General features: G+C 38.4%; 2 protein-coding genes across 4 annotated transcripts in view; one reads left to right on the top strand and one right to left on the bottom strand.

Annotated features, from left to right (window-relative positions):
* The window catches only part of TECPR2 (tectonin beta-propeller repeat containing 2), a 145,532-nt gene extending 138,468 nt beyond the window's left edge, over nucleotides 1-7,064 (bottom strand). For all 3 annotated transcript variants that reach the window (XM_027849260.1, XM_027849262.1, XM_027849263.1), the window contains exon 1: nucleotides 6,998-7,064. The gene's annotated coding sequence lies outside the window, so the exon portion shown is untranslated. The remainder of the gene's footprint in view (nucleotides 1-6,997) is intronic.
* A 168-nt stretch (nucleotides 7,065-7,232) lies between these two features.
* Nucleotides 7,233-22,048, top strand: CINP (cyclin dependent kinase 2 interacting protein). Its single transcript, XM_027849274.1, has 5 exons — nucleotides 7,233-7,309; nucleotides 15,726-15,894; nucleotides 16,754-16,883; nucleotides 17,991-18,120; nucleotides 21,097-22,048. Exons 1-5 carry the CDS (start codon nucleotides 7,303-7,305, stop codon nucleotides 21,294-21,296), a joined length of 636 nt encoding a protein of 211 aa, XP_027705075.1. The 5' UTR covers nucleotides 7,233-7,302; the 3' UTR covers nucleotides 21,297-22,048.
* Nucleotides 22,049-23,285: the final 1,237 nt, after the last annotated feature.

The raw sequence follows: 23,285 nt of genomic DNA, 5'->3' as shown, positions 1-23,285 counted from the left end.
TTCTTCATATACACTACTCTCTCCTTCCTCACATACTGTGATCCTATAACTCCTTACTATTCCTTGAACATGACATTCCACCTCCCAACTCCAAGTATTTTCCCCAGCTGCTCTCTATTACTAGAATTCTCTTCCTCCTCACCTCTGCATCTTAGTTTCCTTGGCCTTCTTCAAGTCTCTCAGCTACAAGAAGCCTTTCCCAGTTCTCCTTAATCTTAATGCTTTCCCTGTGAGATTATCCAATTTACTCTCTACACATCCTATCAGTACATAAGTGTTTATATGTTACTCCTTCCATTAGATGGTGAGGTTCTTGAGAAAAGGGACTGTCTTTAGCCTATCTCTGTATTCCCAGAAGTTAGCATAGTACCTGTCACACAGCTGACTAACTCTAATATTCCTCAACTCACTGGCTCAGTGGGGCAGTCACAATACTTTCTCTCCACAGCCACTTACAGACCCTCTTTTAACCACCTTTCACTGAACAACCTCTCCTCCTCTGAGGTTCATGCTATCCAAATTTATCACCCAATCGAGATCTGGTGGCTGTTATCTACATGAACCTGTTACAGGACCAGAGTTACCCCATCCTCACTCTCAACATAAGTTAGGCTAGTTTCTCTCTGAACGGTGACAAAGCTATACCCTGAACTTGGTTGGCATGTATTACAAGACAACGTTCAAGCTCCACTTTCCATGAAATACCTTCCTAGTCGAATCTGACAATATTGACATAGCTTCCTGGTCACCTAAAGGCATAAAAAGGCCCGCCTCTGTAGAGTTAAGGCTCTTCACACTTGGCAGACATCCCAAGATCCCAAGACCTTTCAAGTCACCACAACCTGCCCTACTAAGCAGATGTGTTTCTATATAAAGAAGGAAGCCACATATAACTATGCTAAGTGTTGTAGAATCCTTATGAGGTATCCCTTCTATGCTATGGCTAACTTTTCTTAATGTTTAATGAGCCAGGAATGCTTCATTTCATCCCAGCCTTAAACCTGAACAAACAGGGTATCTGAGTCAGGCTCACCCCATCAGACCACCAGGACATTCTCCTTCCTTTCTCAAAGAGTTCAATACCTGGATCACATTCTTTTCTCTCCATCGTGTGTCTTCATACTACAATACTTTAACATAAAAATTGATATTCCCTCAAATACCCTAGCTTCCAAGTTCCTCAGTATTATCCATTCTCATGAACTACTCTTCCATTCCAGGATATATAGAGGTAGTCAGAACCTTCACTTTGCCTTTAGTGTTCTACTTCCTTATATGGAAAACCTGAAATTACTATATCTGATGATAATTTTATTCCACACCTCACTTCTTTCCTAAGCCATTACCCCTATATTCTCCTTCCTCCCCCATCTAAATTCTTGGCGAACCAACTTAACTGTACCTTGTCCTCTTTTCTCAATACCCTTATTCCCTTTCTTATCAACAATCAGGACTTGTCCAGCTTCAACCCTGAATTACTTCCACCATCTACTTCCTTTCATCCTATTCACACATGCCGATGCACAGACCTGAAGGAAATCATGAAATTATATCAACTGGGTCAACTACAAATTTATGTTATCTAATCCCAACTGAGGCAGCTAGTTGACCCAGTGGATACAGGGCCTGGCCTGGAGTCAGGAAGATTTATCTTCCTGAGTTCAAATCTGGCCTCAGACACTTACTAGCTGTGTGACCCTGGGAAAGTCACTTAACCCTGTTTGCCTCAGTTACTCATCTGTAAAATGAGCTGGAGAAGGAAATGGGAAACCACTCTAGTATACTTCATAAGAAAATCTCAAATGAGGTCACGAAGAATTGGGCAGGACTGAAATGACTGAACAACAACAAATCCAACTGGGTCATCACTACAAGAAGGCAAACATTCTATTCCTCTTTAATAGATTACCTGTTTTATTCTCATCACCAAATCTTCCACTTTCTCCTCAAACCTCCCAGGGCACCCCTCCCTCTACTCTCAAAACAGAGAACTTAATCTTCAAAAAAATATAATAAAATAAATCAGAAGTTCTACCTTCTCCTTTGCTGGTCTCATATTCAGACATCTTCCTCCATTACTTCCTTTTAACTCCATTCTCAGGTAAAAAGATGGCCCTTCTCTTTGCCACAGCCAATCGCTCTACATGCACCTTTAATCCCATCCGCTCTGACTTCTCCAGCAAATTGCCCTCACTATCACCCCCACTCTTTACTTTCAACCTCTCCCTCTCTACAGGCTCCTTTCTTACAGCTGACAAACACTCCCACATCTCCCCCATCCTTAAAAAAACCCTTTACTTGAACCTACTATTCACTCTGGCTATCTTCCTATATCTTTCCTCTCCACAGATAAACTCCTTGAGAAAGCCATCTATACTCTATACTTCCACAACCTCAGATTCTCCTCTAAACCCTGTACAATCTGGCATCCAACTTCATTATTCAGCTGAAACTGCCCTCTGTAAAGTTACCAATTATCTCTTAATTAATATCTAATGGCTTTTTCTCAATCCAGATCTTCAGTTCTCTGCAGTGTCTAACATTGCTGACCACCCACTTTTTGATACTTTTTCCTTATTCTTTCTCCTACCTGTCCAACAGCTATTTCTCACTTTCCTTAGAAAGTTCTTCATTCAAAATGTGGGAACATTTATACGAACTGATGCAAAGTGAAGCGAGCAGAACCAAGAGAACATTATACACAGTAACAGAAACATTGTAAGGATGATCAAATGTGAAATACTTAGCTACTCTGATCAAGACAATGATTCAAGACAATTCCAAAGGGCTCATGATGAAAAACATTATCCACCTCCAGAGACAGAACTAAGAGGAACTCAGTGAAGACTGAAGCACGCTTCTTTCCTTTATTTGTTTTTCTTGGGTTTTTTCTGTGTGTGTTTTCTTTTGCAACCTATCTAATACAGAAATATGTTTTGTATGATTTTACATGTATAATATGATAGATTGCTTGTCTTCACCAGAGGGTAGGGGATAGGTGGGAGGAAGTGAATTTGGAATGCAAAAAATTGTAAAAAGAAGGGGCAGCTAGGTGGCGCAGTGAATAGAGCACTGGCCCTGAAGTCAGGAGGACCTGAGTTCAAATCTGGCCTCAGACCAAACACTTGACACTAGCTGTGTGACCCTGGGCAAGTCACTTAACCCCAATTCCCTAAAAAAAAAAAAAAAAAAAAAATTGTGAAAAGAATGTTGAATTTTTTATATGTAACTGGGAAATATTTAATAAAATAAAAATGTATTGGAAAAAGAAAAATAAAGTCTTCATCAATTTTATGCCCACCAGCTTCTGTGTCGCTAGTAGCTGGGATTAGAGGTATTTGCCACCAAGGCCAGCAAGAGGCCTACATTCATATGGGACATAAATATATACCTACAGACATATATTTTTATTTATTTATTTATATTTATATTATATATTATTTATTATGTATTATATAATATCATTCTGCATTGTATTATATTATTATGAATGTTATATTATTATGTTACATAATTATATTATATAATATTTGTTATTTATATATTTATTTTTATTCTTTATATGTAGAGTTTATTAAATAGGGCAGTCACATGGTCAGATGTTCATTTACAGAGAAAATCACTATTTTAGCAAGACCTCCATATTACCTTTCTTTCCTCACACAGCCACTACCTTAGTTTAGGCCTTCAAGACTCAAGTTCTTCCCTACTCTTTCCTCTACAATGCCGCCAAAGTATATGGGACTGACACTGCAAAAGTAGAATCTGGAAATGAAGTGGCATGTGTGAGGACTAGAAGACTAGAAAGAAGCCCAGTTTGGTCACACTTTAGAGTACAAGAGGGAAAGTAGTGTCCAATGAAGATGAAAAGATAGGTTGGGGCCATATTGAATAGGGTTTAAAAGTTTTATAGAGCAGTTTATACTTTGTCTTAGAGGCAACTGAAAGTCACTGGAGTTGACTGAGTAATGTTTAAGGAAATCAATGTTGAAGGAAAATTACTCTTGCAGCTGTATGTCCTATATTGTCTTACTGTCCTATAGCTTACCTTCCTTTCTCAGCCAAAGTCCTAGAAAAAGTTGTCTATACTTGATGCCTCCACTTTCTCCTCTCACTTTTTCAATTAATTTTATTTTTAAATTATTAACTTATCAAGGATTAAAATAAAAAGGACAGTACAGAAGAATCTTTGTGAAACTAAATCAATTCTAAACCCTCTGCATTCTGGTTTACAATCTCATCGCTCAATTAAAGCTACTCTCTCCAAAACTACAAACTAACAAACCTAATGCCATTTCTGGATCCCCACGCTTTTCTGACCTCTCTGCAACATCTGACAATCGTTGACCACTCTTTTCTTCTGGATAGTCCCTCTTCTCTGGGTTTTTGTGACACCTTTCTTTTGCTTCACTTACTTGTTTGACTGCTCTTTCTTAGTCTCCTTTGCCAGATTATCAAACATGTTACTACATCTAACTGTGGGTGCATCCTGAAGTTGTGTACTAGGTTTCCTTCTCTTCCCTCTCTACCCTCTCCTTGGTTAATTTCATCAGTTTTCTTATACAGATGATTTCCAGATGTACATATCCAGCCTTAGTCTCTCTTCTGACCAAATGACTATTAAACATATTAAAATGGATGTCCCATAGGCATCTCAAATTCTGCCTATCTAAAACAACTTGTCATCTCCCCATGCTCTCTATACCTACCTCATTTTCTAACTTTCCTCTTTCTGTCAAGGGCACCACCATTGTTACAGTTACTCCGGTTCAAAACCTGTGTTATATTCAAATCATTCTTACTTACTGCACACAACCGATCAGTTTCCAAACCTTGTTTCAAATTTCACATCGATTATATATATTCCTTTCTGTCACTCACCAGGACAGTTGCAATAGCTTGCTTATTGGCTTTCCTACCTAAAGTGTCTCCCCACCCCATCCATCACCCACACAGCTGCCAAGTGTAAAGCACAAGTCTGAACATGTAAATTCCAGTGGCCACCTATTACCTGTAAGATCCAATATAAACTCACCTTTTGGATACAGAATTGCTCTTCATAACCTAGTCTCCATACTACCTTCATTAGCTTCTTACCCATCATCCCCCTCCATGCATTCTACTGTCCAGTTATACTGGCATACCTGCTGTTCCATACCTTTCCATTGGCTGTTCTCACTCATCTCTGCCTCTTGGAATCCTTGATTTTCTTGAAGGCGGGATCTAAATGCTTGATTAATGTATCTTTTCCATACCTAGAATGTTCTTCCACTCAAATTTTTGCTCATGTATTCTTAATTCATTTCTATCGTTTAAAGTCTAACACAAACTGTGCATATCCTTTGACCTAGCAATACCACTTCTAGGGCTGTATACCAAAGAGATCATAAAAATGGGAAAAGGACCCACATGTACAAAAATAGTTATAGCATCTCTTTTTGTGGTGGCAAAGAATTGGAAATTGAGGAGATGCCCATCAACTAGGGAATGGCTGAACAAGTTGTGGTATATGAATGTAATGAAATACTATTGTGCTATAAGAAATGACGAGCAGGCAGACTTCAGAAAAACCCAGAAAGACTTATATGAACTAATGCTGAATGAAGTGAACAGAACCAGGAGAACATTGTACACAGTAATAGTCACACTGTGTGATGACTGACTTTGAATAGACTTAGCTCTTTTCAGCAATGAAAGGATCTAAGACAACTCCAAAAGACTCATGATGGAAAATGCTGTCCACATCCAGAGTCTGAATGCAGATCGAAGAATATTATTTGCCCTCTCTTTTTGTTTCTTCTTCTCGTGGTTCCTTCCATTAGTTCTAATTCTTCCTTACAACATGAATAATGTGAAAATAGGTTTAATATGAATGTGTATGTTGAGCCTATATCAATTTACATGCCATCTTGGGGTGAGGGAGGGGAGAGATGGGGAGAAAACTTGGAACTCAAAATCTTATGGAAGTGAATATTGAAAACTAAAAATAAATAAATAAATAAATTTATTTTTTAAAAATAAAGTCTAACAAAATGTCCTAACACCAAAAAGCCTTCCCTTTGGTAATAACTTCCCCTACCCACTTTATGTTTTGTTTATTTCTCTAATACATTTATTATTCATTATTTTGTAATATGTTTATATATGTTTCATAACCCCTATTAGACTCTGAGCTCTGCTGGAGGGAGAACCACGTTACATTTAAGTTTTGTATATCCCTCAACCTCCTTCATATTTGGTTGAAATGAACTGATAAATATGTTAATATGGTAGAGGGAATGAGGGGACAGAGAAAGATACATTGTGACTTGAGAAATCCTTGAGGTTGGGACTGTTTCATTTTTGTCTTTGTATAACCAGCCTCTAACATATATGCTTAACACAGTAGGGGCATAGAAGGGATGGCTACATGGGGAAGGAGGATGAGGGTACAGGGATGGCTATACTGGACGTAGGGGTAAGAGGACGAGGATGGCTACACACAAGTGAGGAAGTGAGAAGAAAAGATGACTGACTACTTTGAGAGTGGGAAGTAAGGGGATAGGGATGGATACACAGAAGTGAGGGTGAGAAGACAGAATGACTACACTGAGTGGGGGGGTGAGGGGAGAGGGATGGTTACTCTCAGGAAGGGGAATGAGGGGACCGGGTTGGCTACACTGGGAGTGGGGGGCAGGGATGGCTATACTATGGGTGAGAAGTGAGGGGGCAGGTATGGCTACACAGTGGGTGGGGAGTGGGGGGCAGGGATGGCTATACTGTAGGTGGGGGGTGAGGGGAACGGGTTGCATATACTGGGGGCAGGGGTCAGGGGTGACTAGTAAGACTGGAGGAGAGAGGAGGAGGATGAGAACAGGGCTAAGGGTTACTCAGGGAGTCGGTGGGGTGAGGATGGACAAGTAGGGGAGCTGGGGGAGCCCGTCTTCGGGGACACCACCTCCCGGGGGCCCCATGCTCGCTCTGGCCTCCTCCCACCTCTCGGTGCCACAGGACTCACCTCCCTCAGGTGACACTGACCTGGGACCCTCATGCTCCAGGTCCTCCCCAGCCAGGCGTCGTGGGCGGGGACGACGAAGACGAGCCCCGCGCGCAGAGGATTGTGGGAGCCCGTTCCCGGGACTGCCGCGGGGCCAGTCAGCGCCGGCTAGCAACAGTCGTCAAGGCTGCCGGCACGGGGCGGGGCAAGCGCGAGCCGAAGAGCCGCAAGTGGCTATTGACATGGGAAAGTCAAGATCGGAAGTGAGCATACGCGCTTCCGGTTGGCTCCGGATCTTACTTCGAACTTCCTCCGGGCCTCAAGTAATGGACGGTGAGTGGTGCAAAGTTAGAGTTTAGCCGTAAGGCCTAAACTGTTGGCTTTTGGGGTTTTTTTTACTTCGATTTTATTTTATTTTCAGTTTCAAATTCTCTTCTTTCCCCCTTCGTCTCCCTCAGCCATTGAGAAGACAAGAAAAACGAAATCCTTAACAAATATGTAGTCACACAAAACAAATGCTCACGTTTGCCTTGTCCAAAAGAAAGAGAGGAAAATGTGTTTCAGTCCATTAGCTCTTTCATCCTCTCTGGAGGTGGATGGCATGTTTCATCATGAGGCCTTTATAATCGTGATCATTGTGTTGATCAGTTATTAAGTCTTTCAAAGTTAATTGTCTTTAAAGTATCGCTGTGATTGTATGAATTGTTCTCTTGTTTCTGCTCATTCCACTCTGCATCAGTTCATACAAGGCTTCCCAGGTCTTTCTGAAAGTATCCCCTTCATCATTTCTTACAATATTTCATCCTAGCCATATACCATAGCTTGTACAGCCGCTCCCCAAATGATGGGCATCCCCTCAGTTTACAATTCTTTGTTGTCACAGAAAGAGGTGCTATAAATATTTGTGTACTTATGGGTCCGTCTATTTGATCTCTTTGGGGTATTGACCTAGTATCAGTATTACTTGGTCCAAAGATATGCTTTATGGGCATAGTTCCAAATTGCTTCCATATAGACCAGAATGGTTGGACTATTTCAGATCTCCACCAGCAGTGCATTAGTGTACTTGTTTTTCCACAGACCCTCTGATATTTGTTCTTTTACGTTGTTGCCGTCTTAGCCAATCTGATGGGTTTGAGGTGGTACCTCAGAGTTGTTTTCATTTGAATTTCTCTAATTATTATTTAAAACATTTTTTTCATGTTGCTGTTTACAAAACTGCCTATTCATGTCCTTTGACTATTTATCAATTGAAGATTGGCTCTTATTTTTTTAAGTTTGATTCAGTTTCCTATATATCCTAGAAGTGAGATCTTTATCAGAGAAACTTCCTGTGGAGATCCCCACCATTTCTATCTTTTCTTCTAATTTTAGCTGCATTGATTTCATTTGTGCAAAAGCTTTTTAATTTTGTTATCAAAATTATCTATTTTACTTCCTGTGAACCTCTCAGTCTCTTGTTTGGTCATAAACACTTCCTCTGTCCATTGATCTGATAGATAATTTCCTTCATACTGTACTAATTGGCTTATGATATCACCATTTATATCTAAGTCATGTACCCATTTTGAGCTTGTCTTTATATTCTGTGAGTTATTGGTCCATGCCTGGTTTACACTAGGCTACTTTTAGTGTTTTCCCAACAATTTTTGCTGAATACTGAGTTCTTGCCCCAATAGCAGAAATCTTTTGGTTTATCCGAGTGGAGGTTACAATGCTCATTTGCTCATATTGTGTACCTCATCTGTTGCACTCATCAGCCTCTCTATTTCTTAATACCAAATTGTTTTGATAATTACAGCTTTATGGTATAGTTTGAGATCTGGTACTGCTAGGCTCTCTTCCCCTTTTTTTCATTGATTCCCTTAATATTCTTGGCCTTTTGTTCCTCCAGATGAATTTTGTTATTTTTCTTGCTTTATAAAGTAATTCTTTGGAAGTTTGATTAGCATGACACTGAATAAGTAAATTAATTTAGGTAGTATGGTAATTTTTGTCATATTGACTTGGCCTACCCATGAGAAATTAATATTTCTCTAGTATTTGTGTAAAGAATGATTTGGAGTTGTGTTCATATAGTTCTTGTGTGTGTCTTGGCAGGCAGAATTCCAGATATTTTATTTATGCTTTCCGTAATTATTTTAAATGAAATTTCTTTCTTTTATTGTTAGATTTTGTTGATAATCCGTAGAAATGCTGACAATTTGTGTCTGTTTGTTTTATATCCTGCAACTTTGCTGAAGTTGTTTTTCAGTTTTTTAGTTGACTCTCTAGGGCTTTCTAAGTAAACCATCATATCATCGGCAAAAAGTAATCATTTTGTTTCCTCTTTGCTTATGCTTTCCTTCAATTTCTTTTTTTGGCTTAGTGCTATAGCTTGCATTATCTAGTACAAAATTGACTACTAATGGTGATAAAGGACATCCTTCTTTCAAGAACCCTGATCTTAGGAAAGCTTCTAGCTTATCCCAATTACAAATAATGCTTGCTCTTGGTTTTAGATTAATACTATTATCGTTTTAAAGAAAGCTCTATTCCACTTTTTCTAGTGTTTTTAACAGGAACAAATGTATTTTGTCCAAAGCATCATCTATTCAAATGATTATGTGATTTTTGTTATTAATCTGATCAATTATGCTTATAGCTTTCCTAATATTTAATCAGCCTGCCTTTCTGGTATAAATCCACATAGCCAAAAATCAGTTAGCATTTCTTAAGTGCCTGCTTATGTGCCAGGCACTTGACTAATCACTGCGGATGCAAATAAGAAAAAGATAGTCTCTGCTGTCAAGAAGTTTACAATCTAATGGGGACAAGAGTACACAAAAGGAAGCTGAAAAGCAGGGGAGGGTGTTTGAATTTCAGATTTTCTACTCAGCTCTGGTCTTTTTTTTTTCATCAGGAATTTCCCCTTGAAAGTTCTCTATTTCATTAAAAATCCAGTTGTTTTTTCCAGTGAGATATCTCTTTTCTTAGATAGTGCACAATCTGATGTTGGTTATATGTGTGTACTCAAGAGGGGATGAAGGGAGTGAGAAAATTTGGAACTCAAAATTTTTAAAAAATTGTTTACATGTAATTGGCGGAAAAAAATATTATTAAAAAGAAAGAAAAAAGTAATAAAGCAAAATGAAAAGACTGAAAAGTAGAAGATAATGTGACATATCTCATTGGAAAAAACAACTGACCTGAAAAACAAATCTAAATAAGAAACATTAGACTTCCTGAAAGCCACAAATAAAAAAAAGGGCCTCATATTTTAAGAAACCATAAAACTGCCCAGATATATTAGAACCAAAGGGAAAATTTGAAAATGAAAGAATCCACTGGTCATCTTTCAAAATGAAAACTCCCAGGAATATTAGAGCCAAAATCCAGCACACCTAAGTCTACAGGTAGATAGAAAGAAAAACTTCAAGTAGCCTAGAGTCACACTCAGGATCACCTAAGATTTAGCGGCTACTATAAAGGAATGGAGAGCTTGGAATATGATAATCTGATCTAGAATGATGACCAAGAATAATCTTCCTGACAAAACTGATTACAATCCTTCAGGGGGAAAAATTTTCCCATATCCCCTCCACATATTATCATTTTCCTTTTCTGTTAAATTAGCCAATCTGATAGGTGTGAAGTGGCACTTCAGAGTTGTTTTAATTTGTATTTCTCTGATCAACAACGAATTAGAGCATTTTTTCATATGATTATTGATAGTTTTGATTTTTTTCTCTGAAAACGTCCTGTTCATATCCTTTGGTCATTTATCAACTGGGAAATGACTTGTCTTCTTACAAATTTGATTCTGTTCTGTATATATTTGCAAAATGAGGCCTTTATCAGAGATTTTGCTATGAATATTTTCCCCAGCCTTCCTTTTTCCAGCTAATCTTGGTTGCATTGATTTTGTTTGTGCAAAACCTTTTTAATTTAATGTGATCAAAATTAATCATTTTACATTTTGCAACGTTCTTCATCTCTTGTCTGGTCCTACATTCTTCCTTTATCCATTGAAATAACTGGTAAACTATTCCATGTTCCCCTAATTTGCTTACGATATCACTCTTTATGTCTAAATCATGTACGCATTTTGACAAGGATTATACTCCGTTTCACTGGGTAGGGGATTCTTGGTTGTAATCCTAGCTTCTTTGCCTTTCAGAATGTGATATCCCAAGCCCTGTGATCATTTAATGTAGAAGCTGCTAAATCCAAAGAATTGCTTCTTTCTGATTGTTTATAGTATTTCATTCTTGGCCTAGGAGCTCTGGAATTTGGCTGTGATATTCCTGGGAATTTTTCTTTTGGGATCTCTTTTAGGAAGTGATTGGTAGATTTAAAGAATCTATTTTACCCTCTGGTTCTAGGGTATCAGGGCAGTTTTCCTTGATAATTTCTTGAACTATGATGTCCAGGCTCTTTTTTTTTTATCATGGCTTCTAGGTAGTCTAATAATTCTTAAATTATCTCTCCTTCATCTGTTTTCCAGGTCAGTCATATTTCCAATGAGAAATTTTACATTTTCTTCTATTTTTTCATTCTTTTGGTTTTGTTTACTTGTTTCTTGATGTCTCATGGATTCATTAGGTACACTTGTCCAACTCTAATTTTTAAAGAATTATTTTCTTCAGTGAGCTTTTGTACCTTCTTTTCCATTTGGCCAGTTCTACTTTTTAAGGAGTTTTCCTTGGTTACTTTTGTCTTATCTTTTTCCATTTTTTTTGTGCTTCCTTTACCTAGCTGTTGACTCTTTTCTCATGATTCTCTTACATTACTCTCATTTTCCCAATTTTTCTTCTAGCTCTCTTGGTTGATTTTTAAAATCTTTTTTCAGCTCTTCCAGAAATTCTTTTTTGGACCCCTGATGCCAATTCACATTTTTCTTTGAGGCTTTGCATGTAGACATTTTGACATTGTTGTTCTCTTCTAATTTTGTGTGTTGATCAGCCCTGTCACCATAGTAACTTTCTATGGTTGTTATTGTTGTTTGGTTTTGGTTTTGGTTTAGTTTTGCTCATTTTTCCAGCTTTGTTTGTTTTTTGTGAGGCAATTGAGGTTAAGTGACTTGCCCAGAGTCAGACAACTAGTAAGTGTCAAGTGTTTGAGGCTAGATTTGAACTCAGATCCTCCTGACTCCAAGGCTGGTGCTCTATCCACTGCGCCACCTATCTGCCCTTTTCCAGCTATTTTGTAACTTTTAACTTTATGGTGGAGTTGAGCTCTGTTCGTGGATTGAAAAGGGCATTGTTCCAAGTTTCTTGTGCCAGGGCTCAGGGCCTAGCTGCTGGATTGCACTGGGGATGGGACTTCACTGCTGGTTTACACTAGGGGCAGGGCATTGCTGCTCATTTGCACAAGATCTCAGGCTTGATTGCTGGCTTGTGTTAGCTTCTGGTTGTAACTGATTTGAGACTTCTGGCTTAAACCAGAGTGGGGCCTCATTGCTGGCCCTCTGGGTATGGCCTGCCTCTGACACACACAAGACCCAACCCAGTGTTTTGCTGCTCCAAAATTGATTTTGAGATGTTATTCTGAGGTTTCTTTGGAGGCCTCACTCCACCATCTGGGCTCCAGAAGTATTGTTTTATTATTTCATGTTTCATGTAATGATTCTGTTTGCCCAATTCTAGCTACGGCAACTTTAAATGAAATTTCTCTTTCTATCTCTTGCTATTGGGCATTGTTAGTTATATATAGAAATGCCTATGATTTATGTGGGTTTATTTTATGTCCTGCAACTTTGCTAAAGTTCATTATTTCAAGTAATTTTTTACTTGATTTTCTAGGATTCTCTAAGTATACTGTCATATCATCTGCAAAGACTGATAGCTTTGTTTCTTCTTTGCCCATTCAAATTCCTTCCATTTGTTTTTCTTCTCTTATTGCTAAAGCTAACATTTCTAGTACAATATTGAATAACAGTGGTGATAATGGAGGTCATTGTTTCACCCCCAATCTTATTGAAAATGCTTCTAGCTTATCCCCATTACATATAATGCTTGCTGATGGTTTTAGATAAGTGCTACCTGTCATTTTAAGGAAGACTGCATTTATTCCTATGCTCTTTCTGCTAGGAATTCTTTTTGGGGCTTTTGTCCATTCTGCAATTTTTTTTAGAGGCTTTGCTTGTAGATATATTCAAGTCATTTCTTCTGCATTTGTGTCTTAAGCTTCCCTATTATTATAGTAGCTCTTTTGTTAGGTTCTTTGTTTGCTCACCAATCCAGCCTACTGCTTGACTTTGGAATTTGTGATAGTACTGGGCTCTGCACATTTAGCAGGAGGGAAGAATGGTCTGCCCTTAGGGGCAGCTAGGTGGTGCAGTGGATAGAACACCTGCCCTGAAGTCAGGAGGACTTCAAATCTGGCCTCAGACCGAACACTTGACACTTACTAGCTATGTGACCCTGGGCAAGTCACTTAACCCCAAATGCCTTAAAAAAAAAAAAAGAATGGTCTGCCCTGAGCTTCTTTTATGCCCTTTATATTCTTTTGTCCTCTTATGGCCTTCTACTGCTTTCATAACTCAATCTGGAGACCTGCAAGTTTTTAGTGCTCCCAGAATTCAGGGAGAGGCCTATTCGCTTCACTCCTGGTCTGAGCTCTTCCTTGCCCAGTTTGTATGTTTGTTGAGTTTCAGTAGACCGCTCCTAGACTTAGTCATTGTTAGCTCATGGGAGGTTCTGGAGGTTCAAAGTGACTGGCCCCTTTTTGTTCTGGGATTCTTGCTCTGGTTATTCCACTGCAGGCTTACACGCTGGGCTGAAAGGTTAGAACTGAGTTGCTATTTTGCTCCTAGGCTCAGAGCCACACAGCTATGTATCAGAAACTTATTTTTTCCTCATTACTCAGCCAGGACCCCTATTTGCTCACAGTTGCTCCTTTCTACTCTGGATCTGTGACCCAGAACTTTAGGCAGTTGGCTACAGAACTGCCATATGACACCCATTTCTGCATTAGCATTTTAGGGTTCAGGGGTTCCCCTGGTGTTATAGGCACAGCTCTAAAAGCCAGCACTCTCTTAGTTCAGGTTCAGTGGGCAGGGATGAAATGAGGCACTAGTAAATCGTTGAACATTTAATAAAGAATGAGGCTTACTTTGTCCTAACACAGTAAGGATACACAACAAAAGTACAGTGGCATTTTGCTTTCCTGACCTGGCCTTCTTCATCTCTATCTGAAAAAGAATCTGTTCAGCCAGTCATTAGGTAGTCAGTCATGAGAGTCAGATGATCAGTCACATGGTCTCAGCACTCAACAGGTCTGAGAGGACTGGAGTCTACTTTGACTTGGGCATTTTATTGGCCTTAGGCCAAGAAGCTGCATCAGAGAAAATGGGGCCAATTAGGTTTTACCAGGAGGAAGCTTTAACAGGGAAGCCACTAGGAAAACAGGCTGTAGGAAGTTGTGTGAGGATTGTGTGTGGGGAGGAAGTTGAATGAGGTTAAGAAAAGCCATGTCAGGAAACTGCTGTCCTAACACACCTGGAATGCTTCTACTCCAGTGCTTCCTCCCCTGGGGCTCTGTCTTGGCCCTGTTTCCATCCTTGGGCACTGTACTATGTTCCCGCCTCCTGCCACTGCCAGGCCCTGCTCTTTCCTGATATTACCACATAGGACCAGATGTGTTGAGCTGGAAGGGATCATCTAGAATCTGGAGTTGAGAAAATTAAACTCATTGTAACACTTGGAAACCCTGAGGCTCAGAGAGGGGGAAGGACTTGCCCAAACGAAGGCACTGGGAGCAGGGCACATGCCCTGCACTCCCCCAGTTAGGTTTCTTTTTTCCTATCTATCAGTGCTCGGTCATCAGACCAGCCTTTAATTTTACAGATTAATTAACAAGGTCAAGAGAATTGAATTGACATGTACAAGGTCACATAGGTGACCTCTTTTCAGCATTAAGGAAGAAAGGGAGTATTAAGCACCTACTATGTGCCAAGCATTTTGCAAATATTTAATTTGATCCTTAAAACCTTGGGAGGAAGGTGCTATTATTATCCCCATTTCACAGTTGAGAAAACTAAAGCAGGCAGAGGTGATGTGACATATGCAGGGTTACACAGGTAGTAAGTATCTAAATTTGGATTTGAATTCAAGTCTTCCTGACTCCACACCAGCACTCTGTCCACTAAACTAAGGCTTTCGCCATTGACAGGGATTCCCAGTGGTTTAGTTACCAAAGTGCTGTGGCCACTGCACCACCTTGTTGTCTCTTGGGCATGGAGCTCTACCAGTTACCAGGCTTGTTATCTCAGGCAAGTAACATCACCTCTCAGAGCCTTTACTAGGTTGTTGTAAGCTAAGTGTAAGTAACCCTAAAGCACTTCCAAGCCATTTATGTTGGGTTTATGAGTCTAGAATAGTTTCATTATATTTTCAGTGATTACAAGGCCTCTCACAGTGTTTTATAAACCTCAGAGAAGTTTAAGGTGCTACATAAAGATGAGTGGTTATATTCTGTGATTCTGTTGTTGTCCCTTCCACATCTAACATTCATTTTTGACAATTCTCAGGCCTTTTCCAGCTTTACCAATCGGTGGTCTTTGATTCAAAGATCCTGCGAGCTCTAACATTTCATGTTCTGTGTCTGAGATTTCTTCAGATTCAGTAGGTTTAATTCTGTTAAGCCCCTTCCAGCTCTGACATTCTGTGAAAGAAGAACTTGTAAAAGTATTTCCAGTCTGACAGATTTCTTCTCCCTTTTAATAAAAGTGAAACATGATTTTTTTTCTGTCCCTTCCTTTACATAGTGAAGAACTCTGGCCTGGTTACTCCCAAAAGAACTGTCTTATCTGTCAGCGCAAGAAAAATTAAGGACAATGCTGCAGATTGGCACAATTTATTACTGAAATGGGAGACTCTCAACAATATGGGGTTTTCTGTTGCAAACAAAATAGGAAACATCAAAATCAGTGCACTGTGAGTATATGTAAAGTTCAAAACACAAGTAGTTCATTTCACATTTCCCCCATTATGAACTTTTTTCAATGAGTGATTAGGTAGAGTAGTTGGTCTTTTGATTTTTGACAAAGATAGAAATGATCAATTCCATTTTATTCAAAAGTAACTATAGGTAGGTTCATTGTACAACAAATAAATCAGCGTACTTTATTAACGTAAAACATTGTCCATCTTGTGCAGCAGGTAGAACATGTGAGAAGTGGAATGTGAATAATTCCATAACTGGAATGTGAATGAAAATTAAATATTTATAATTTTAAAATATAATAACTATAAAGCAACATACAAATTTACGAGATATTTGCATAAATAGATGGTTTAGATAGGTTCGGCTTGGTCACAGAATACTTGTTAAGTAGGAATAATAGTTGAAAGACACAAAGAGGCATTTTTCATTACAGCAGTGAAAAGGGATGCTGCATGAATGACTCTTTTGTTGCTCCAGGTGTTCAAGCCAAAGCTGGATAGCAACAAGCTGTCATGGAAAGGAATCAAAGAAGTTGAGCCCAAATCCCTACTCTGCTACTTTCATGACATTAGACAAAGCACTAAATCTTTCTGGGCCTCTGTTTCCTCATCTAAAAAGTGTGGAGTTAGAATCATGTCTTAGGTCCCTTCCAGCTCTAAATCCTTATCCTATGTGTGCCCCATCATTTATACTATAAACAAGCTTGTTTCAGATGTAGTTTAGACTAGATAACTTAAAAGGTCCCTTTAACTCTGGGATGTTATTTGTGGTTTTGGTTTTCTAGTATTCACTCTACTGAGTAGTGTATTAAAATGTTTTATATTCTTGTTGCTTTCTGTGTTTATGTAGTACTGAAGACAAGGTAGAACTAGAATGCAATAGCATTGCTTCTGGCTTTCATTCTCAAAAGGTGTATCCAAAATATAATGAGGAACTTGAGATGTTGTGCAAGGAACTTCATGACACCTTGGAAAACTTGGTAAGAGTCTAAAGCTGAGATCACCCTCCCAAGTTTATTAACTAAAGTGTTAGTCCAATTAATATCGGTTAATTCCTCATCTACCTGATGTATTCAAAGGATAAACTCTACATAAATTTGGAAGCTTATTCCTTGAAATGTCTAAATATGATGTTTTATTTGTTTTAGCTTTTATTTAACCATTTTGGTTAGAAATCTTTCTATAGTGTAGTGCTTATTAATTTCAATACTTTAGGCATCTGCAATGTCATTTTGAGTACTCCATCCTTCTATGTAGATCATAATCTCTTCAAGATAGGAATTAGCATGTCTCCCAAAAATCCACCACCTGATGGATTCTGTTTATGAGCCTCCTCAAATGTGACTAAACTGATTTGAGGATGAGACATACAGCCTTCTGTTTGAAGATTTTCAAGATTACTAGGTCCTACCAAAATTTCCATTCTACTTTTCAGCCAGATTCTAAAGGGAAGAGTCATCTCCATGGCACAATGAGGTATTGAAACAGGATTTCATAAATAGTATTACATTTTAACCTGCCTTATTAGCCAGAATGCTAAATAGAGTTTTAACATGATGTCCCAGGGTCACTATTCATTTATTCAGTACCTTTTGTGTGCTGAGCATTTTGGTAGGCTCACTATCTGCCTTTATGGAGATCACATTTTAGGAAGATAAGAACATAGATAGCAATCCTACACAATATTACGTTAAAGAGAAACAAAACAAAATTCTCTCTTAAGGTCTAGCCTACCATATAACAGTTGTTCCATTACATAGATGTGATTCAGGACCTGTTTCTATGCTAATGTCCTCAGACTTTCTTCCCCTAGATTTGCTGGTGTAAAACCTCTTGTGGTCTATCATCTGCGCTTAGCACGATGAGGAAGAGAAGCTGTGATTTCGTGTTAGAGGAGGGAGACTCTTCCTCCTACCTATATTGCATATGTCAGCTTTAAAACCCAATGTTAAAAAGACCTAATTTAAATTTATGAATTAGAAATGTAATCTCAAGCTATTTAAGCTTTAACTTAGTTACTGATGTGAGATTAAAAGTAAATTTCAAATTAAGATGCTCAGATTCTAAAAAACAATTGTCTTCCCCAGGCTAAGGTACAGGTGAAAATGGAAATGCTAACATCAACCACTAAAGGAATTTGTAACCTAGAAAATTACCATCGTGGAAATGGAAATTATCAAACACCTCTTTTCCATACATGGCCCACTGCCTACTTCTGTAAGTAACCTAAAATTGCTGATTTCTGAGGCATGAAAGAGAGAAGAAATAAGATTGGGCCCATGTTAGGTTACAATTGCGAAATAGTTTTCAGTATATTGGGCTTTGAAATTAAATTCTAAGGATGATTTCTGTCCTTAGAGAGAAGAGGGGCCAGCTTGAAAGGAATAATTCTTAATTGAATATCTTCATTGCCTAAAAATTACTGATGAACATAGCTGACATTTTTAGAAAGAACATTCTTCACAACAACCATACGAAGTTTCACCTCTCCGTGTTGAACTGTGAATGAGTTCATCTGGGAAATAATTCCAAAGAGAACCATTTTTAGGTGCTGATTTGGTCCTTTTGTTTTCTTTAAACTGATGGGATTTTTTTTTTTCGGCATGAGTTTACTGCCAGTAACTCTAGGTTTACATTGAAAATTTTTCCTTTATTATTGAATCATATTCATATGTGTGTATATATATATATATATATATATATATGTAGCTATATGTGTAGGTATGTATGTGCACATGCATGTGTATTCCTCAACTGCATGAACCAATTCAAATTATGCATCTGATTACCCAAGGAGGGTCTCTTCACAGTGCTATTAAGTTTTAATCATTTGGACTGATGCCAAAAACACTGGATTTGGAGTCAAAATGCTACAATATAGCTTCCAGTTCTATCACTTCATATGGGGGATAAAGTACTGAACTTGCAGTTGGATAGGCCAATTTCAATTCAATTGAAAAATTCAGTAGTCTCTTTCTGCCTCTGTCATTTCTTAGTTGTAAGACTAAGGGCAAGTCGCTTAACTCTGAGCCCATTTCCTTATCTGCAAAATAAGGATAATATATGAAGTTATTGTGCAGTCATTTCAGTCATGTATGATTCTCTGTGACTCCATTTGGGTCATTAGAGATGAGGAAACTGAGGAAAAACAGGGTTAAGTGACTTGCCCAGGGTCACACAGCTAGTGTCTTGAGGCCAGATCTGAACTCAGGAAGATGAGTTTTCCTGACTCCAGGCCCAGTGCTCTATCCAATATCTTAAGTACCTGTCTTCATAGGGTTGTTGTGACAATTGAGCACAAAAGCACAACCTTTTGTGACATTAAGCACTTTTATATGCAAGGACCTATGCTTCGGGTGTGGGGGGTGGTATTACTTTGTCTTTATAGTCCCTGCCCTCAAAAAGCTTACATTCTAGTGGATGGATATGACAGACACACAAATAAGTAAATGTGAGGTTATTTCAGGGGCAACTTAGTAAAGTATTTAGGTAGGAAGTGTTCTAAAAGTAGCTAGGGATTCCAAGAGTGTGTCCTTCATCTGAAGGAGAGCATTGAGCAGCTAGATGGTGCAGTGGATAGAGCATTGGCCCTGAAGTCTGGAGGACTCGAGTCCAAATCCGGCCTCAGACCAAACACTTGACACTAGCTGTGTGACCCTGGGCAAGTCACTTAACCCCAATTGCCTTAAAAAAAAGAAAAGAAAAAAAGAAAGGAGAGCATTCCAGGCAGGTTATTGAATGAAAGGTTCAAGGAACCATCAGGTTGGCCCATTTAACCAGAACATAAGAGTGCATAATGTGAAAAGCCTACACAGGTAAACTGAACCCACATTGGAAAGGGCTTTATTCTAGAAGCAAAATTGAGCAAGAGAATGATAAACAACCATAGCTTAGAAGTAAAAGAGAAGCATCTATCTAATCCAACCCCACCCCAACTGACACTTCGAGGTTAATGACTTACACGTTATACACCTAATCCGTATCAGAGGTGGGATTTGAACAGTATTCTTACCCACTTATAGTAGGCTGCCTCTTGATAGTTAAACCTATACTTTAGGTAATAGGGAGACCAGTTAGATACTACAGTAGTCCAGGCAAGAGATGAGGAAGGCCAGGACTAGGATAGAGCAGGGAGAAAGCAATGGATCCAGGAGCTATTGCAGAAATAAAATGGAGAGTACTTAGCAACTAACCAGACATAGGAATGAGTGGGAGAACAGAAACACACACACACACCTACGCACGCACGCACGCGCACTTCTGAGTTCAAATCTGACCTCAGACATTTACTTAGTTGTATAACTGTGAGCAAGTCACTTAGCACTGTTTGCCTCAGTTTCCTCATCTGTAACATGAGCTGGAGAAGAAAATACAAATCACTCCAGCATCTTTGCCAAAAAAATCCCATTTGGGGTCACATATGACCCCAGATGGGGTCATTTTAAAGAGTCAAATATGAAAAACAATTGAACAACAAAACAACTGGATGAGCAGTCAAGGATGACTCTGAGGTTGAAAACTTGGGAAGGATGGTCATACCTTCAACCAAAATAGAGAAGACAGGAAGAGTAGTACATTTAGGGGGGGAAATAATGAGTTCTGGTTTGGACAGAGTTTAAGGTTTTTATTGGTCATTTTTAATTGGCAGTGGGTGTGGAGAGAGATGAGTATTAGATATTCAACCCTTGTGAACGCTGCTATCACTAAAATAGTGTAGAGCAATGGTGTCAAACTCAAATAGAAATTAATCCCTTTGGATCCCTCCTTTAGGCTGCATATTGACTTAGAAAGCCACAAGTTAACATTATGTGGTATTTTTATTTATTTTGTTAAGTATTTCCTAGTCACATTTTAATTTGGTTGGGACCAGTTTAACACCTTTGGTGTAGGGAAAGATACTGTACACACAATGTAATACAGTATAAAGGGCTCAAGAAGGAGATTGTGTTTGTAATAGTCTCACAAATCTTAAACCCTTACATAAATGCTAGCCATTCTTAATATTATTATTATCAGTGACCTTGGACAAGTAATCTAAGCTTTCTGAGCCTACATTTCCCTATTTCTAAGGTAGGGATAAGCAGGACTGTGGGGGGAAAATATTTTGTGAACTATAAAGCACGAAATAAATATGAACTTTTTTCGTTCTACATGAGTTGACACTTCCTTCTAGTCATTTTCCATGTATTTCAGATGAAGTTTCCCATAAGCTTTCAGAAATGTACAAGAAGGAAATACTCCTCAAACGCATCATTGTGGAAGAGCTCGCCCATGCTACGAACCAGGATCTCATTTTAAGCTACTTATCTGTGTGGTTGTACCAGCCCTATGTTGAGAACAGCAGGCTTGATGTGGAAAGCATGCTACTTGAAACTGGACATCGAGCATTGTAATTTTTCCAAAACCACTTCATTAATTGTAAACTCCCAAAACCAGAATGAACCTTTCTTTCCAGGTCTTATGATATAGGCCCACTGCTGCCTCATACATTTCCTTCCAGGGTCACAGCTCTACTTCTTTTCTCTCTTGCGGAAGGAGTTGCTTCAATTCCACCTTAACACCACTTAACCACTCTGGTAGTAACTTTTAAAGTTGATGCTAGTCATCCATTCAGTACATACTTTTAAAACCATGACCCTCCTTATTTGACAAAAACTACTAGGAAAACTGATCACGTGTTTGGCGGAAAATGTTTAGATCAGCATTTATTTCTACAGTAAGTTCCAAATGGATTCTCAGCCTGTTTAAAAAAAAAACGACACCCACACAATGGGGTGAGATCAGGAGAATGAAAGGTTTCACAGTTATAAGTAGGAGAATTATAAACCAAAGAATAGAGGTATAAAATTAAAACACATGTGTACAAACAAAACCAAAAGAAACTAGATTGGGAAAAATAGTTTAATCGAATAACAGAATAAAATCTGCTATAGGAAAGTGATACAAAAATATGAGAATAAGAACCATTTCCTAGCTAAGTGTTCAAAATATAGGAACAAATGGCCTTCAGAATTAAGAAATGCAGTTAACAAACAAAATATTACAGGAAATCACAAAGAGAAGTGAACATTAACAATACTGGTTTCACCTCACATTAAATTGGCAAACAAAAAAAAAAAGCCAGCAATGCTGTTTAAGACAGGAGCACTTAATACATACTCATGGTAGAGATTTGCACTGGTCCAACCATTACAACAAAATTTGGAACTTCTCAAGAAAAGTCACTAAACTATTTGAACCCTTTGACTCATCTGTCTGTTTACTATAAGGCATGTAACAATGAGGTCAAAGAGGGATTGAGGTGAGGGAAAGCCCCATGTGGGCACTTTTTGTGGAAGAACTAGGGAAGATTCGTATGAACTTATGTAGAGTGAAGAAAGCAGCATCAAGAGAGATGTTTCATGGAAAGTATTTAAAAAAATTAAAGTTAAGGTAAATAACTAATATTAATCAGAAGACTGATGAAACGTTTTTTCACAGGTTGATGGGGTTTTGGGGTGTGGAAGTGTGTCAATTTCACTTGCTTAACTGTTTTTGTTACAAAGGAGAGTGGGGGCAGAGATAACTATATAAATGCTGTTTTTTAAAAAAGTAATAAATTTTAAAAAAACAACCAGTCCTTTTTCAGATACTTGTAATTGTTCATTATCCGGCTCTATTTTCAAGCCCTCATGAGGTAGCATAGTCAGAGTCAGAAAGACCTGTGTTCAGATGCTGCTTTTTAATACTTACTAGCTGTGTGACCACAGGTGTGGCACTTAATACATCATTAAAGGGAAGATAACAATACCTACTTCATGGAATTATTTTAACACTCAAGCAAGTTAATTTATATTAAAGCACTACAAATTTTTAAGTTCTATGCTGGTAATTATTCTCCTTAAAAATACATTTGTGCCTACTGTGTACCTAACCCAACATCTGTACTTGCACCAGATTTTTATTTCCTTTAATGCCCTGAAAACTTTTAGCTTGCCTTCAAGGTGCCAAAGCTTCCTTCCTTTTAAACTCTCACTTTTTTTGCTTGATAATCCATTGCTAGATTGGCTTTTCTTCTTAGGTTTCTTTTTCCTTTCCTTTTTTTGCCCATGGTTAAATGGAATGCAAGAAAATTGTCAACATACAGCAAGACACAGGATAACTTAAAGGGAAAAGCATTGAATTTTGATAGTCACAAGGCCTGGGTTTGAATTATGGCTCCATTAAATATTTCTAGGACCACTGATAAATCACAGCTAAGAAGCTCTGTAACGAATCCAGCTTTAGAATTCTGAGTTTTCTTTCTACATACGTATTATCTCGCACAGACTAATTGTAAATATCAAATAACCATGGTCATGAACATCCTTTGAAACTAACTTGGCAAAGTCCCTTTGCATACA

Source organism: Vombatus ursinus, unplaced genomic scaffold (assembly GCF_900497805.2).
Source record: "Vombatus ursinus unplaced genomic scaffold, bare-nosed wombat genome assembly UNPS02007284.1, whole genome shotgun sequence".
Classification (NCBI taxonomy): Eukaryota; Metazoa; Chordata; class Mammalia; order Diprotodontia; family Vombatidae; genus Vombatus; species Vombatus ursinus.
The sequence above is the reverse complement of the archived record's forward strand: the minus strand, read 5'-3'. Positions and strand labels throughout refer to the sequence as shown.